Source organism: Eleginops maclovinus, chromosome 9 (assembly GCF_036324505.1).
Source record: "Eleginops maclovinus isolate JMC-PN-2008 ecotype Puerto Natales chromosome 9, JC_Emac_rtc_rv5, whole genome shotgun sequence".
NCBI classification, from domain to species: Eukaryota; Metazoa; Chordata; class Actinopteri; order Perciformes; family Eleginopidae; genus Eleginops; species Eleginops maclovinus.
Genome location: NC_086357.1, coordinates 13,336,240 through 13,353,319, shown reverse-complemented (window position 1 = coordinate 13,353,319; position 17,080 = coordinate 13,336,240). Strand labels below are relative to the sequence as shown.

The 17,080-nt window shown below is 40.2% G+C and overlaps 1 protein-coding gene across 1 annotated transcript in view; it reads right to left on the bottom strand.

Moving 5' to 3' along the window:
* Window positions 1–1,344: 1,344 nt before the first annotated feature.
* The window catches only part of raver2 (ribonucleoprotein, PTB-binding 2), a 60,029-nt gene continuing 44,293 nt past the window's right edge, over window positions 1,345–17,080 (bottom strand). The window contains exons 6-16 of the mRNA XM_063891763.1: window positions 16,557–16,677; window positions 13,645–13,727; window positions 13,458–13,556; window positions 12,579–12,690; window positions 9,305–9,633; window positions 7,828–7,936; window positions 7,060–7,241; window positions 6,259–6,366; window positions 5,430–5,531; window positions 3,396–3,605; window positions 1,345–1,662 (exon numbers count right to left, since the gene is read on the bottom strand). Coding sequence (XP_063747833.1) covers window positions 1,522–1,662; window positions 3,396–3,605; window positions 5,430–5,531; window positions 6,259–6,366; window positions 7,060–7,241; window positions 7,828–7,936; window positions 9,305–9,633; window positions 12,579–12,690; window positions 13,458–13,556; window positions 13,645–13,727; window positions 16,557–16,677 — 1,596 coding nt within the window. The 3' untranslated portion in view covers window positions 1,345–1,521. The remainder of the gene's footprint in view (window positions 1,663–3,395; window positions 3,606–5,429; window positions 5,532–6,258; window positions 6,367–7,059; window positions 7,242–7,827; window positions 7,937–9,304; window positions 9,634–12,578; window positions 12,691–13,457; window positions 13,557–13,644; window positions 13,728–16,556; window positions 16,678–17,080) is intronic.

Genomic DNA, 17,080 nt, shown 5'->3' with positions numbered 1-17,080 from the left:
TCATGTTTTTCCAAAAAACGATTTTTTGGTTTTAATTCTGGAGATGATTCACAACTATCAACAATTTGCCATTTCTTTTCCAATCTGTAGTAAGCTGTTCTATTTTAGTGTTCAAATACATACTAAGAAGTTTTAGGAAACTTTCTTTTGGAACAATGTGCACTACATAATAAAAAACAGCTTTGAGTCAGTATGTAGTATTGATTGGGTAAAATTTGCAGGCTTAATATTCAAATTGCAGCAAGAAATAAAAGTAAAGCTTCTGTTATTGCTCTGACAGATCTTCCCAAAAACACTCTAATGCGTTACTGCAGAGAGATAGAAGAAAAGGACGTAGCCCTAATATTTGGCTTAATGTGTAAAACCAAAACAGATAAATACATTTAATACAATTTGAATCAATATTCTTAAATTGCCTTGGATTATTATTATTATATTATATTACAAAGATATAACAGTATAGATTAAAAAAAAGTCGCACACGCAGTAAATGGTTTCCTGTCATTCGTGTAGTACAATATGCTCAAAACAGAGCTGGGAAACGTTTATTAAATGTAATATTGTCCGTTACGCATGGCTTTATATATTCTGTATTACACACTGTATTTACAGCAGCCTTTTATTTTCTGTCCAGTCTTTATAAAGAAAGGTCCATTCGATAAGGGAAGCTATTGTAAAGTCACCACAATAAAGGGCCTTGATTGGATCAGGCCCTTCTTTTTCCTGATGTGCTCCCAAACCCTGGGTTTGAAATGGCTGACACTTCCTACAGAAACAGCATATCAACACACATAAAAACCCACCCACACACACACACACACACTCTTCATATCCGCGAGGGGACATATAAAAGAGGAAACCTGGGCAATACAATGAAAAGACATTGAAGCAGGTACAAACAGATGTCAGCTCGACTGACGGATCAAAGCGTGAGTTTGAAAGCAGACGGAGAGGGAGACACCTGGCTGTAAGACAGTTTCAGCCGGCAGACAGACAGGGCGCCTGGCTGCAGATACAAAGGCAGCTTATACGTACAGATACAGTATACTTTAGTTTACATTACATTAGAAAAATGTACAAGATAATATAATTTGAGTACAGTTCACACACTGACTGAGAAACAACAGTTTAAGTTAAAGAGTAAAGTTAAGGCTTGAACAGGACAAAAGCAACACCGTGTTTGTGGCTATGTATGTGTATGTGTATGTGTGTATGTGTGTGTGTGTGTGTGTGTGTGTGTGTGTGTGTGTGTGTGTGTGTGTGTGTGTGTGTGTGTGTGTGTATGTATATGTGTGTGTGTGTATGTGTGTGTGTGTGTGTGTGTGTGTGTACATAAGTGCCAGGATCAAAGAAGAGCACTATGGCTTACTTTCACTTGAGCCATTTGCAACCCCCTAATTCTATACTCAATACCTACTGTAGGGATGCAAAATGGCAGCCACAGAAAGGCCACTAGAGGGAGCTGTGGCATTCAGCAGATTCCCTCCATAAACTTTAGGCTTTACGGTGGTTTGGTTCATTTTAAAGCCTCTTCCTCTTAAAGTAGTCAGCATACTGCCCCCCAAGGCCCTGGGAGTGCTGCCCGATGTAGGCGCCATCTGATGCTGTCACCTCCTGCACCGCCAGCTGAGGATACTCCCTCTTATGGCCCCTTGTTTGGTTCTTAAGGGACAGAAATTAAAAAAACAGGGAAGAGTTAGAGATGACAAAATTGTGTTTTGTAATATTTAAATGTGTAACATGTTAAAGGTTGTTTTCTGCTTTCTGATGGATGTCACATGTTGTGTTTTAGACGGTATTTATAAAAACTAGTTCAAAGATGATGCCATCAAACTTTAACACTATTTCAAACATCATAAATAATCTCATAGTTTATTTATTTTAAATAATTTGTTATGCTCTATAATATTATATTATATAATAATATATCATTTTTAAACTACACTTTTCCAGACAAACTTTACTATGACTTTTTATTTTATTTACTCACTTGCTGATAATGTTAATGTCTACAGTACGTGATTAAATTGGTTGACACCTCAAACTGGAGTTGAACTGAATTTGACAAAAAATGCATACATCCTGTGTTTGTGTGTAAAGGTCTCACACAAGCTGTCTGTTCAAACAAATATAAATCTTTCCAGAGACAAGGCTTAGCTCCGGCGTCTGGAAGCTGTCTGCTGTCATCATCATGCTCTCTGCCTCTCTCTCTGAGCCCTCTCCTCCTCGTCTTCTCTCATTAGCTTTCAAGGCCTTAGACTTTGAGGACCTTGGCTGTGATTAAGGCTATAATGTGGTCCTATTGCCACACCTCAGACAAAAATGCCACACCAAGGATGTAATAGGACGCACTGATCTTCATAGTCTGCGTTCATTCAAATTGTGGCATTTGACCCTGAAGGGATTGTGAGCACTTCAATATAGTTATAATAGAAGGAAATATTATACATCAAGGTTTGTCACTAATGTATCTTGCTTTTATCTGCAGTCCAAGTCAATATCCAGACCCTCGTCACTGTTTTATCATTTGTGTAGTAATGCATTTACAGCAACGCAACAAACACTTCCTGTCTCTCCTTCACATGAAAATCATTTCATTGACTTTTCTGTTTGCTTATATTGTGAATCAACAACCGTAAAATAAAGAGTAATGCTGATACTATAGATGGGTTTGAATAACATTTTTAAAACAGTTTTGTGCTGCAGACCACTCATACAATACACATTTATAGAGGTGTCTGTTTAATATTACTTTGGCCTTTGTTTAAGGATAAGCTTATTACACTTAAATCCTCCCAGTAGTGTCTTTTCTGCTAAAAATGAGTGAGCTGAATAGTGATACTCCAGCAACCCACTGTCAACAACGAATACTGCACACTAATATCAGCAGTCATAGGGGAAACACTGAAGTGTTTAGCAGCAAAATGAAATGTTTGGATTTTGTTGCTCTGAACTATCACTTCAAGAGAGAAAGAAGCAATACCAAAAAGGTGTTTTCTCCAGTTTCACTCACAGAGGGACTAAAATGTCACATCCTTTATTACAGAGTGTGACGGATGAAGAAGTAAGGAAAAAATATTTATATACTGGAGCTTCAGTAACAATACCACAATGTAAAAATACTGCATTCAAAATCTTGAGTTAATAAATACCTGAAGTACCAAAACTAAGGGGGGTAGGGTGATGCAATGCATCATGAACCATATCAAATGATATTCTATAACTGGACAATTATGAACAATTCATTACCAAGTACATCACCATTTTCTAAATGTAGTGAAGTAAAAGTGTAAAGTTGTACGCTTTTGTACCTCGAAATTGTACATTAGTAACTTTCCAACCCTGCTCACCTAAAGTGTCTCATTCTGTATTAAGTGTGCATTTTCTTTACTCACATAGTAGTAGGTGTTCCAGTCGGGGGCTGGAGTGTGTGTGACGGGGTTTGGTGCGGCTGCTGCAGGGTGTGGCGCCCCGAGGAAGCCGGGCATTAAAGGCAGGGTGCTGTAGGCTGGGAGCACGGCAGCTGGCAGGACGGCCGTTGGAGGGGCAGCGCCGTTACTGACTGCGTGCAGAGAGACTCCTAGAGGCTTACACACATCTACCTCCTGAAAGACACAAACACATATTGAATGACAGCAGTCAGAAACAGCACAATAAAGAAATAGTTTCCTAAAGCTCTTTCATTTTTCGATCCGTTTTATAAAGAAACAACTGACTAGTAGTCTTTTATTATCCCTGCCGAGAAGGGTTTGTTTTCTGTTTTGTTTGTTTGTAAGCTCAATTAAAAACTACTTGTCTGATTTTCATGAAATTTCCAAGGAAGAACCCATTAAAATTTCAGAGGTGATCGGAATTACACTGGCAGATATACCTTCACTGATGGAAACAGACTTAGCGGAGGACTGAGCTCTACGAGTGCCTTTCTTGTCTCCTTACTGCTAATATAAGTCATACTTATGTTGACAGATGATACATTCAGTCTGGTTCACTTATATGCTTTTAAGCTCCCCTTTCAACAATATATTATAGATCTTAGATATATGCAAAACATGTCTCTGAAGTGTTTGGATCGAAACAAACAGATCATGCATTGTAGCATGCCATTTACCCCTCTGTTTCAGCCCTGTTTCAAAGGTGTTGATTCTGTGTCTGTAGCTTTAAATGCTAATGAGATGCCACCCCCCCCACGCGAAGTGTTTGGTTTTTAAAAAAAAACACTATAGTGCTCTAGGAGGAGATTGAAGGGATAAGGTGGGCGGGGGTTACCTTGGTTGGTCATTGGCTATTATTTGCACAACCCCCCAAAAATGTGTGATCAACTCATTTTCAGACAGGTTTTTATATAAATGGATCAGGACAAAAAGAGAGAGAATATTTTTTCCTGAAACAAATTTATAACAAAACATGAAAAAGTAGATTTTGCATAATAGGTGACCTTTAATGTATCTCTGTTATGCCTGTTTGGACGGCAGTAGCTCAGTCTGTTGCAGGTTCAGATCCCCTAAAGGACCAGGGTACCTGGAGAAGGGCCAGTCAGAATCCTCTCCACTCCAAAGGTGGAATGCAGAGTCTAAATGTCACTGTGGGTGCTGTGACATTATATTACATTAGTGTTCTGTGTATGTGTGATGGTAAAGAGAAGATCCAATAAAAAATTCCATTAGGTGTTGCCATGGGCTTGTTCTTTTTTTAGGGGCACCAGCCAAAACTATGAAAAATCAGTTAAACACAAGTAAGACATGTTGACCCCCTTCAAACCTACAGTAAAATGTTGTTTGTGGAAGGAAAACATTATAATAAAAAAACATTTTGCATTTATACTCTTTGTCACAATGCATCGCTTAAGACCTCCAGAGATGCTTTGGTCGATCGGATTACAATCCGTCCTCGCATTTTCACCTCTACTTTTATGTGGTCACGCTCTATCCGATTGCAAAGCGATCACCGGAACTACATTTTACCATATGGTGTAAAGGTGTAATAATGTCAGGAACCCATCGTGTCAATTTCTACAAGATATCTGTTTTCGCCACTAACAGTTACTCAGTGGACCAGAATACTACTCTGGCTGCGTCTTCAAGCATTCACGCCTCCACAGCAGCAGATAAGCCAGGTCTTGACTGCTCGGGGTCTGTGGAGATGTTTGCTATCAGCTGCTGGGTGCAGAGTGATGTGTTCCCTCTAACAGGCTATCAGTGTCTTAGAGAGAGGTCAAAGACAAACATGTAAATACCAGCATGCTCCTCTGAAGGCCGTAGCTCAGATCATTTTCACTGCTGGGCAGGATGTTGTTTGACTTAGTTTTAAAGAGCTTCTGGTTTATATGGAGCTGGTCAGGGATTAAAATTCAAAATTCTCATGATTTCAAGACATTAAGAATGCTCTGCTGGTCATGTATTGTTTGGGATTGGGAATGGGTGTGTGGGTACCTTGCTGACATAGGCCTGGCTGGCTGCAGCAGGCTGAGAGTAGTACTGAGTGACAGCCTGCATGTAGGAGTTGTAATCCCCATAGGTGGACACTGGAGGAGCCTGCAACACAAGATGGTTATTCTACAAAGTTTTCAGCAAGTAAAGGAATTGATGTGTATCAACTATAATTAATAAAAAAACAGGCATACCTTTCTGAATTTTTAAGGTGTCAACATACTATTTAAAGTCAAAACCCTTAAGAATAAGCCAAAGCAAACAAGGGATAGAGATTGAACAGAGTTGAAAAAGAGTAAGGAAATATAGCCACTGATTATAGAACTTATCAGAGTTAGCTCCCCCTGAATATCTAATCTTCTCTAAATTTAGAACAGACTTAATATCACAGAGCCATGGAGTGCTAGAGGGAGCTTTAATATGCTTCCAGTAAAGAAGAAGATCTCTTCAATTTCTGAGAAAGTATTCTGAGCTCCCTTAACCACCTGCTGTTCTCTGTGATCTGAAGTGAACACTAACTCAAATGTAGTGTATTGGAAAATTAAAAAGATATATGTCAATGAATCAGCTAGCTTTTGGAGAAAAAACAATGTAACACTGAAAACACCTGTTCCACAGCTTAAGGCAAGTAAGATGTAAGCCTTTTTAAGATTTTTGAAAGGTTATGTAAGACATTTCTTTTTACAAATGAGAGACGTATTTGTATATTTGTAGATGCATTCAATGCCTTTAAAAACGTTTTTAAGGATCTGCAGGGACCCTGGAAAAAAAGAGGAGCAATAGATTTGCACACACGCTCCATCCCACGCATTTACAAATAAGTGTGTGTTACCTGTGTGTGCTCCTTGCTGTAGTCTGTGGCCGTGTTGTCCTGTTGAGCAGCGGTACTGTAGGTCTGAGATTGTGCTTGGTAGTGCTGGTACCACTGCTGCATGGCCTCCTATGACAGAAAGACAGATGAATGTTTGCTCAGGATTTACTTGCGTTTGCTTAATTTCTGCCTCCTTTTTTTATTCATTTTTTCCTTTGCTTTCTCTGTAATTCATAAACTATTGTTCCTAACGGCTCTCCTCCATTACTCGTGTTTGTCTCGTCATCTTAGCCAAAGTACACTGAGTACACATTTTATTGGTTATCTAATCAGGATTCATTGGTTTGGATAAGTAGATTGTAATTAACATTTACGAATGGGGTTTTCTCCTTTGTGAAAATATCCAATATGTCACTTGCTGCTGGTGGAAAAAAAACAATGATGAGCTGAGACAAACAGGTGAAAGAAAGAACAAGAAAGAGAGAAAGAAAGAAAGAGATGCAGACAAACATGACTGCTGAGCGTGGTGTGTAAAGAGAGACAAAGGGACAGATGGAGTGAGACAGCTCTCTGCCAAATCCTCTCATACGGTCTGTCCAAATATCCATATCCATTCTCATCTCTTCCACCGCCTTGCCTCTCCTTCTTACAGCTCTCTCTGTCACTGCTGCTCTCAGCTATCCGCTCATTATGTATCCATCTATCGATCATCTTTCAGCCGTCATCCCTCTCTCTCAAATTCAACACATCTTTGTGCAGTAGCAGACACACAAACATCCATCAAACATCCTATTCCTCTGTTGAGTGTGTCTGTATCTGTACCTGTGTGTAAGCCTGGTTGTATTGGCTGTAGTCAGTGGAGGTATCTGTGCTGTATTGGGCTGTGGTTGTAGCTGCCGCGCTGTGGGAGTAGGAGCCTGAGCACTGGGAGACGACGGGACCGACCGAGTTGCCGTACACCCCGGAACCAGGCGGTACTCCCTGGGTTTTACTTCCCACAGACCCTGGGCAACAGAAGAGGAGAAACAAGAGTTAGATAATGTTGTGCGTTATCACACTTCATTTAATTTCATTGTGCCAGCATGAAATTGGCCTACCTGCATGCACTCGATATTAACCATAGCCATTTTGTTGTTTATTAACATAATGTTTAGTGTTCTCTTTACATGTGAGTGAGATATGCAGTTGTGTTTTAGGATAACTGCTTTGGAGTAAGACCTAAAGAAATATGCTGGGATTTTTTGGGTTGGAAATCTAGCTTTCTCATATGCAAAGCTGTATACATTTGTCACATTTCTTTGATGAATCTGCATTGCTGTTAACATTAATTGTAACTGCTGCAAATCCAAGCTGACCACTTTTGCCTCAAGAAAAGAAAAGAAAAAAGGAAGTTAAAACTTTACAGAAACCCCTTTTAGGAAGCTTTCAGATTCAAAATATAAGTTTAAATCACTTCAAAATTAGTGATATAATCCTATTTTTATTAAAAGAGGGGAATGTGTGGTCCATGGTGTGGAATTGACATTTTATTAATAAATGGATTCAGAATAGACCCTTTATCAGGAAAATGTGTTGTGTTTGTGAACTCACCTTGCAGAACCACTCCTGGCATCACACTGGCCAGGTTCAGGTAAGGATTGGAGGGCATTCTGACTTCTTTAGGAGGATCACCCAACAGTGATCCCTGACCACTGCTTGCCTAAAAACATTTAAATTGTATTATTTACAATGCAGTTAGCAGGTTTTCAGGTCAATGAAAACTTCACGCTGACAAGTTCTAAAGTAAATCTAATTCCCGGTGAGTCGGCCCTTCATCCTTTAATCCATCACCTATGCATCCTTTCTACCCTCACGTTGTCTTGGGAGTTTCAGTCACACCAACATACCAACCTGGACATAAGTTTTTTAATTTTGCAAAGATTCTGACCTAGCTGAAGATGCTGTGGAAACCTGGGAGGATTGCACTCTGTTTAATTACACTTTGCCTCCATTAAAGACTCTTTAGAGAAGACACGAATCAGTTCCCAGAAGAACTTTGAAACTGTGATTATGTCTGTGCAATAACTTATTACGGATAATGACGTTAGCATAGCAGTGCTTTATTTAAACCAGGCAGAGGCAAAGAGCTGTAGGAGCACAAAGATAGACAGGTATTTAGTCTGTGCAGAAAGATGTGAACGGGCAGGTAGACAGCTTCTTCCTGTATCAGTAAAAATTGTGAGACAGAAGTGCATTATGGGAATTTCCCAAAAGAATAGCCCTTCAGGGACTGTGGCTGTTATTCATACACTCACTCAATGTGTGTGTTTTGAAGCCCTGATGAGGCTAAATCAGGAATAAGTACCAGTCCACAAGAGACACATCGTTCATGCGAAGAGACAGAGCATAGTGAAGGACTGAAACAAACAAATCGGTTCATAAGTTTTTGCATTTGGGTGTTTATAACACGACTCACTCAAAAACAGGCAACTTTATGCTACCTCATTATTACATTTGTAGAAGATTTTAATCCTGGAAATCCAAACAGTGTTATGCAACAGTGCTATCTAGTATTATCAGTGTGATACAACTCATATAATCACTTCCAGTTCTGGCAGCGTAGTGGGTAAGGCTTAGAGTTGTTTTCAACCTGTATCATCCAAACATTTAGACTACCTCCAGAGCATGTAAAGATTTAACATTCAAACAGAAAAAGTCAGTCATGCAAAACCAGCCGTCGTTACCATATTTGGAACGTTTCACAAGTATCTCTTTGTAAAATACTCTAAAGCATGACGCTGCCCGTTTAACATAAAACGCTGATTAACATGTGTTTTAACGCATTTAAAAATAGATTAGCACACCAGGTAGAATACCATTAACATCTTTGTGGGATTTTTTTTTGTGTGTGTTTGTTACAATAATATCAATTTTTTCTCTACCTAGCAGATGCTTTGCTTGGTAGTGATTTTGTCCTCCAGAACCTTTTGCATATGCAGCTCACACGGGAACAGCTTCTTCACATCAAAACAAACGCATCAGCAGTGCAAGACATCTTTTGTGTGTGTGTATGTGCCTTTGTGCTCACCATGCTAGCTAGGGGGCCGCCATCTGAGCTGCCGTGCTGGCCTGCTGACGTATAAACTCCTCCTGGAGGTTTAGGTGGAGGTGGACCGAGGCCTGAGTTACTGATACCCAGGGAGTAGCTCTGTCCCTGCGGATGGCAGCCGCCCATGGTCCCAGGAGGAGCTGGCTGCCTGTCACAGGAGGTGGAGGAGGAAGCAGAAGGGTTTGTGGAGATAACATGGCTGCTGTTTTGTTCTCCAGCTCGACCCTGGAGGTATGGCATCACACCTGCTGCAGATACCACTACTGAAGCATTGTGGGTAGACAATGGGACAGACTCTTGGCCCAACTCTGAAAGAGAAGAGGAAAGGTAAAGTAAGGGGGGGAAAAGCTTACTCAAAAGGGAAAGGAAATGAAATAAAAAGGATGGGGTAAGAATTTTTAAAAAGGAAAGGTAAGGAAAAAAGGAAGCAAAAAGTAAAATTAAAGAAAGGACAGGACACAGGAAATTAAAGAGAAGACAAAAGGAAAAGAAAGATAAAGGTGGTAAGCAATAAAAAGAGAAGGAAAAGAGAACAAAAATAAAACAAGAGGAACATTGTCAAGTTAAGAAAATAATAAAATACAAAGGCAAAGTGAGAGAGATGAAGGGATTTAAAAAGCAAGGATCAGGTAAGAAAAGTCACATTATTCTCCATCTCCCCCAGTGAAAATGTTGCTTTAGCTATAGTGCTGCAATCAGCTTAATAAAGATGCCAGATAAACAGTTGAGGGTTTTTTTTCCACTTATGACCATCAGCATCTCCGTCTCGTGCGGACAGAGACAAATCACTCAGACAGGCTGGAAACTGAGAGCTCAGGCCGACCGTCTCTGCAGAGCCAGTTGAAATGTTTGAGAGCGAGTTTCCTCATACATCATCGCTTATCATGGATATTTACAGCCCAGCACTTTGCTCTGCACTACCAATATTTCACTCACTCCAGGGTTTAATAAACACAAAATATAAACACAGACAAACATAAAATGAACATACACAGACATAAAAAACACACATAATTTAAGCTGCATGCACACACAGTAAAAGTGCAAACACAGACAATCACACTTATTATAAATCCAATATCGCTGTGACAAATGGCCTCCATCGCACAACAAGAAAATCAGCTCTTACCAGCCTTAAGCTAACAATCCCAGCAGACAAAAGCTTCACATTACGTGCACGCACGCACGCACGCACGCACGCACGCACGCACGCACGCACGCACACACACACACACACACACACACACACACACACACACACACACACACACACACACACACACACACACACACACACACACACACACACACACACACACACACACACACACACACACACACACACCTTTCCCATCTGCTTTACATCAAATAAGATATTAACACTTCTGGGTCCTTTAATAATAATAATAATAATAATAAATTAATTTTATATAGCGCCTTTCAGGACTCTCAAGGTCGCTTTACAAAGAGTGTGTGTGTGTGTGTGTGTGTGTGTGTGTGTGAGTGCGTGTGTGAGAGTGAGTGAGGGTGCAAGTGCGCAGGGCGCCAGGTGGGGTTGTGAGGGGGTTAAAGTCCATAGGCCTCAGAGAAAAGGTGTGCCTTGAGGTGCTTTTTAAATGAATCAACTGAGGGGGCACAGCGGATGTGTGGGGGGAGTTGGTTCCACATGGTAGGGGCAGACACACAAAAGGCCCTGTCCCCAAAAGTCTTAAGTCGGGTGCGGGGTACTGCCAGCTGGTCCTTGACAGAGGACCTGAGGGACCGCAGGGGGGTGTAGGGGTGTAGGAGGTCGGAGAGGTAACGGGGGGCAAGGGCGTGGAGGGACTTGTAGGTGAGTAATAGGATTTTGAATTTGATGCGGAATTTGACAGGTAACCAGTGGAGCTGCATGAGGGTGGGGGTGATGTGCTGCCAGGGCTTAATGCCAGTTAAGACCCTAGCAGCAACTCTTTAAAGTTCCCCTATTATGCTAAATGCACTTTTGGTTGTCTTTTGTACATAAATATGTGTACCAGGTGTTTAGAGACTCACAAAGTGTCAGAAAATACAACCCTCTCTCTTTTCCTCCTTACCCACATCTCTAAAAACGGGGGTACAAACGAGCTGATCCAGATTTGCTTCGGTTAAGACGTCATAACCGAAATGTGGGCTGGCTTTACATTGAACTCCTGGCAACGTCCCGCCCACGTGACACGTCTCAACCTATCGTCCGCAATATATAGTAGCGAGTTGAATCCCCTCAAGTAGACAGCTCTGTGTCTCTGTGTGTTCAGCAGGATGTCTGCAGGAGGCACTTAGAGTAAAGTCGTTGTATATATAATACATATAATGTCACCGTTCTAGTGGTAAACACTGAGAAGGGTTTCAGAAATAATGCTTGATGTGGTTTTGAACATAATATGGCGTTTAATCACGGCAGCATTTAGCTGAGTATCTCCGTTATAAACTTCTCTCTTCAGAAAGAGAGCTGCATGTGCTCCAAAGGGGCATGGCCAGCTTCAGCTCAGCTCAAATTTAAAGCGACAGTCACAGAATCAGCACTTCGGGAACAGGGCTGAAATAGAGGGGTATGAGACATGCTACAATCGGTGATCTGTTTGGTATTTTGAGCAAAACACTTATATATTGTTCAAATATAGCACAGTAGGAGACCTTTAATGTCAATGAGAAATACCTGAGAAAATACAAATACACTCTGGGATACTAGGCTTTTGTACTCTCTTTACTATTAGAAATAAGCCTCAGCTTGGTAAGTGGTATATTATTCAAAGCAAAATGTGTGTTTGTGTGCAGAAGTTGCATATGATATGTGTGCAGCCCTAACACATCGAAGAGTTAAACATAGGTGAATTGCTTTTATTCCTTCTGTGCTATAAAAAAAAAAATGTCTCAGTTTATTGAAGATCTCTTTCATGTGCAATGCTCATATATAGTCAAAACAGTGGATACCCTGTTCATTTGTGTGTCAGTCTCATTTGAAACCTACAGTTCAAAGTCAATAAATCATTACCACACTCATTTTGAGCCTTGGGTATAAATAATAAGTAAGTAGTGACACTCAGAAGCTGCTTTGTTTTACAGCATAAAACTGGAATAAGGTGCTGAAAGAGTAAAAGAAAAAAACTAGGGGAGTTCAATAAGTCAACAAAAACACTGGTGAGAGACGTACTTCCGGTCTCACTATGGTCACATGAGTTTGAAGTAATGACACCAAGTCATCTGAAGAGGGCGTGCTGATGCTCAGCCAGCTCACCTGTAGGAGAGTCTCCCAGGAGGCCTTTTCCCAGCGGCAGAAGGCCTTGAGGCCGCAGGGACAAGGCTTTCTGCATCAGCAGCCGAGACGGATCCCCGAGCAGACTGGAGACCTGAGCAGAAGAGAGGAGGCGATACGAAATAAAGACAGTGGAAGGGAGTGAAGGATGAAAAGTATGGGACAACAATGAGGGTTCGAGTATCATGCATACAGTTAAAATTACAGATAAAAATAACTAACTGTATGTTTTATGCTTACAGTTAAATGATCATTATGGTTCTCCTTCTGTACAAGCTCCTCTGCACTGTTATAACAGTATATGTTATTTGGAAAGCCAAAGGAAATGAAAAGGGAAACATTTGGAAAGAAAGCCAGGCATATATACCTAATAAAAATAGTAGGGGTTGATGTTCAAACAAAAGTATTCTCCTTCTCTGGAATCTAAATCCAGTTTTTGAAACAACATTTGCTACAGTGTCTTTTAAATTTCACTTTAGCAATTAAAGAAAACATTAGAGACATTTTAAAATATGCAAATCAAAAGAGGAGGGAAACTTCGACACCTCAAGGTCTTCCTTTAAAACAGAGAGGAAGCAATTAGGTAGCGTCTTTTTTAGCGTTATTATGCATTAAGTGCTGAAGATGAACAAGTAAGAGCACATAAGCACACGCCCACGACTAATTTTAACTCTCGACACTAACCTATGCAAATTATGAAACACACACACACACACACACACACACACACACACACACACACACACACACACACACACACACACACACACACACACACACACACACACACACACACACACACACACACACACACACACACACACACACACACACACACACACACACACACAGGTGTCTTACGCTGCTGATGCGTTTGTCTTTGATGTGAAGGAGCTGTTGCTGTGCGAGCTGCATATGCAAAAGGTTCTGGAGGACAAGTCCGTTACCGAGCAAAGCATTCTGCAAGGCAGAGAAAAACAGATATTATTGTAACAAACACATCGATACACACTGAAATATCCCACACAGAAGTTATTGTTATTCTGACCTGGTGTGCTTTTCCCAGTGTGAGCAGAGCTGTGGTGAGCGGAGGTCTAAGGAACGGCAGGCTGGCGTGACGCCCGTATTTCCCTAAAACACAAAACATCAATCATTGCTCCTCTATGTGATTTTCGTTTATACATTTTGGTCTCCACTAATGCATTAATCAATCTTTGTCATCTTAATGACAGTATATTAGTCAGACAATCAATCTATTTCATATTAAAAAAACACAGCCGTCTGTTTTATAACATGCACAAGTAAAGCAATACTGGGATATTATGTTAGCAGGAAGCAAATTGGCTCCCTCATAACTTTTTCCCAGTTTAAACTTCATTCTGGTGTCTATGATGCAATTGAAAAGAAGCACAAACAACAAAATAATCAATACGGAAAAGAGGAGCAGAAAAATCCTAAATTATGTTTTAAGTGTATTGACAGTGTCCTTACAAAAATAGAAACAGCCTCAAGCTAAAGCATTTCAGTGGTTGTTTTTCACAATTTGGGGAATATTGCTCTGTATCTCTTTATTCTTCGTGCTTGTTGAACATATCAATATGTTGTGATTCCTACAGTGGCCTAATGTCGATATATTACTAATGATACTGTTCTTCGTCAGAGACATTATGCGTTGTTTTCCAGCTTAGTTGCTACAGTTGAATTTATGTAGTATTCTTGTTCATGATATTTCAACATCATCAATTGAATTTGTCCTATTAAAGTGTTCCAATCATTTACCACCGTTCCACTTCTGGGCCAACGCTGGTTTAAACCTCTCTTAAAAGTGGGTTCAACTCACTGCATAGCTTTGATAGAGACAGCCTGACTGCTGAGGAATGTAAAGAATAGTTAGAGCTGTGCGTGTTTGGGCATCAAGAATAGTCTTTCTTCCAAAAACAATCATGTAATGAATAAAACAATAGTTTAATTAATCTGATTATGCTGATCAAGTCTGGGGGAAGAAGAAGCATCGCCACATTACGCTTTGTTGCAACTGTTTCAGCGAGTGTAGTTTTCTTTGTAATGCTCAATAATATTGAGTTGAAAAAAATGCTGGATAAGAGCAGCTGGACTGTATTCTTTTCAGCAGCAAACAGATACAAATCTAACCTCTTGTTTACTAAACACCATGGAAAAACTAGTATTCCTGCATTGGCTCATTGATTATAACTAGTGTGGCTTGTTGCTTTTAAGCTGCAGAACATATATTTATGAATTCAAAACAAATGTGTGACCACAGGTAAAAAATGAAGGATGGTGTGCAAATATTCACGCACTTAAAAAAACCTTTTATCTTTCGGGGATTTATACCAGCAAAGCTTCTCTCAGCTTCCGGCAATGCCACCCTACACCTATGCACACACAATACACACTCCCTCACTTATGCGTTTGTGTGTGTTCCTTCTCTGAATCACAAGTCCTCCTCATAAAAAATGTAAGCATCAATGCTAATTGTAGCTTCCTCCAGACTAGGTAGAGAAAGTTTAACATTTAATCAAGGCCCTAATTTTAGACTTTAATTGTCCGTGCTCTCTTTTAAGAGAGCCTCCCCCATCTTCTCCCCTTCCTGTTCTCATTTGTTCCACTAATGTCACACAATTTCATTTTAATACCTGATTAGTCATTCATCAAATAATGAAGCCATCGCAGAGGTGATTACAGTATATGAGAAGGTCTAACACAGGGTCACACTTCTACTGTGGAAATCTGAATATTATCTAAGGAGTGAAGAGACTACTTAAATGAACCGGATCAAGGCAGTGATTTGCTTTAAAATGTCAACGTTTTCAATCAGCGTACATGCTTATTTGATTAAGTATCTAGTTAAGTTAAAGATTTTTTTGTAACACTATAAGGGAGCCTGTCTAGCTGTAGTTCAGACATCCCAAACATAGGTTATTTCATAAGCCTCATTTCTACCCTGTAGAGGCATTTACTATTCTATTTGGTGGGCAAGTTTTCAATCTTCAAGGCTCAAATTTAGCATGGAGGTCAAGTGCGTGGTTGTGAAGGTGTGTGGCACTGACAGTTGCCTACAACAAAAAAGGCATAGAACTTTAAAACAGATTTACATACTATCGCAAAATTCATTTTTTGGAGGCATTGTTGCACTCAGCAGGGAGTTTTCCATTCATACGTGTGGTTTAGAGGTGCTTATTACACATAAGCCATTGCTATTCTGTGATATATATTTTGAAACATCAAATTGTTTAGGTCATTGCTTTAGTGCTAATGTAGACTTGTGATTTATCATCATTGTGTGAGTATGGGGGAGACTTGCAGGAACATATCACAGTGACGCAGAATGGCCCTCAACTTTAACCTTTTTTGTTATTTTCTTACACACTGCTGACATTACATTCTACAGTTTATTATATGTTCTCAAGGCAAAAACCTTTTCCTATAAAGGATGTGTGACACTTCCTGTTGTGCCTGATGATCTCTATCTGCACTCCTCTTTAGTGCACTGCTATCCATTCAGCTCTTCATAAAGTATGTCAGGGCTAGCTAGCGCAAGGTTGCTGCACACTAATAGCCCAAGGTGTTGTACATACAAGGACAATGTCTGATGTTTACTTCAGTGGGCTGAAAGAAATTATGAAAACAGAATTGGGAATATGATAAATTTGGGTATTCGTTATTCTACATTATATCTGAAAAGAAAAGCTCATCTGAGCCCCACGCAGCTAGCCTGACAACAAATGGTTTGCTAAAGAGAATCTGACGAGCTGTCATTCATCAGTTTGAAAAAGTACAGACAATGTAAAACAAATATTGGCAGGTGATAGGATAAACCGTCTGTCTATCACAACACACACCTTAATCGCACCCTCATCTTCCTGAGTCCTGAAATGATGGAATTTGTTGTGATCTCATAATATTGCTAGAATCAAACTGTTGTGCTAGGTAATCACATACCTCCTCTTTTCCCGGTGTGGTACGGCCTCATGAGGATCTGCAGGGCAGCAGGGTTGGTCATGCTGGTCAACAGCTGAGCTATGTTGGGTTCTGGTAGCAGACCTTTCCTGTTACTCAGAATCTGGAAAACAAAACAAAATACACACATACACAAGTAAGAGAAAGAAAAGTGAGACTGTGTGGTAAAGAGTACGTTTGGATTATTAGGAGTCCCTGATGGCTGTAGTAATCATTACACTCGTTTACATCAGCAGGATATGCCTGCAATGTCAGCAGAGGGGAGGCAATCTGGGAGGCAAAAATAAAAAAGGGAAAGAGACAGCTGTGTGGGAAACGGAATAGAGGCAGGAGGGGGAAAGAGATGGGAAACAACGACGTGTGGTAAACAAAGCAGAAGGAGAATTGAGAGTAAACAAGAAAAGATCCAGTTTCAAATACTAATTTATTATTTCTCTGCCAATTAAACATATCTACATCATGTTCAAAAAACACCTTGAGACTTTTTTCAGGAAGTTTGGCAATCT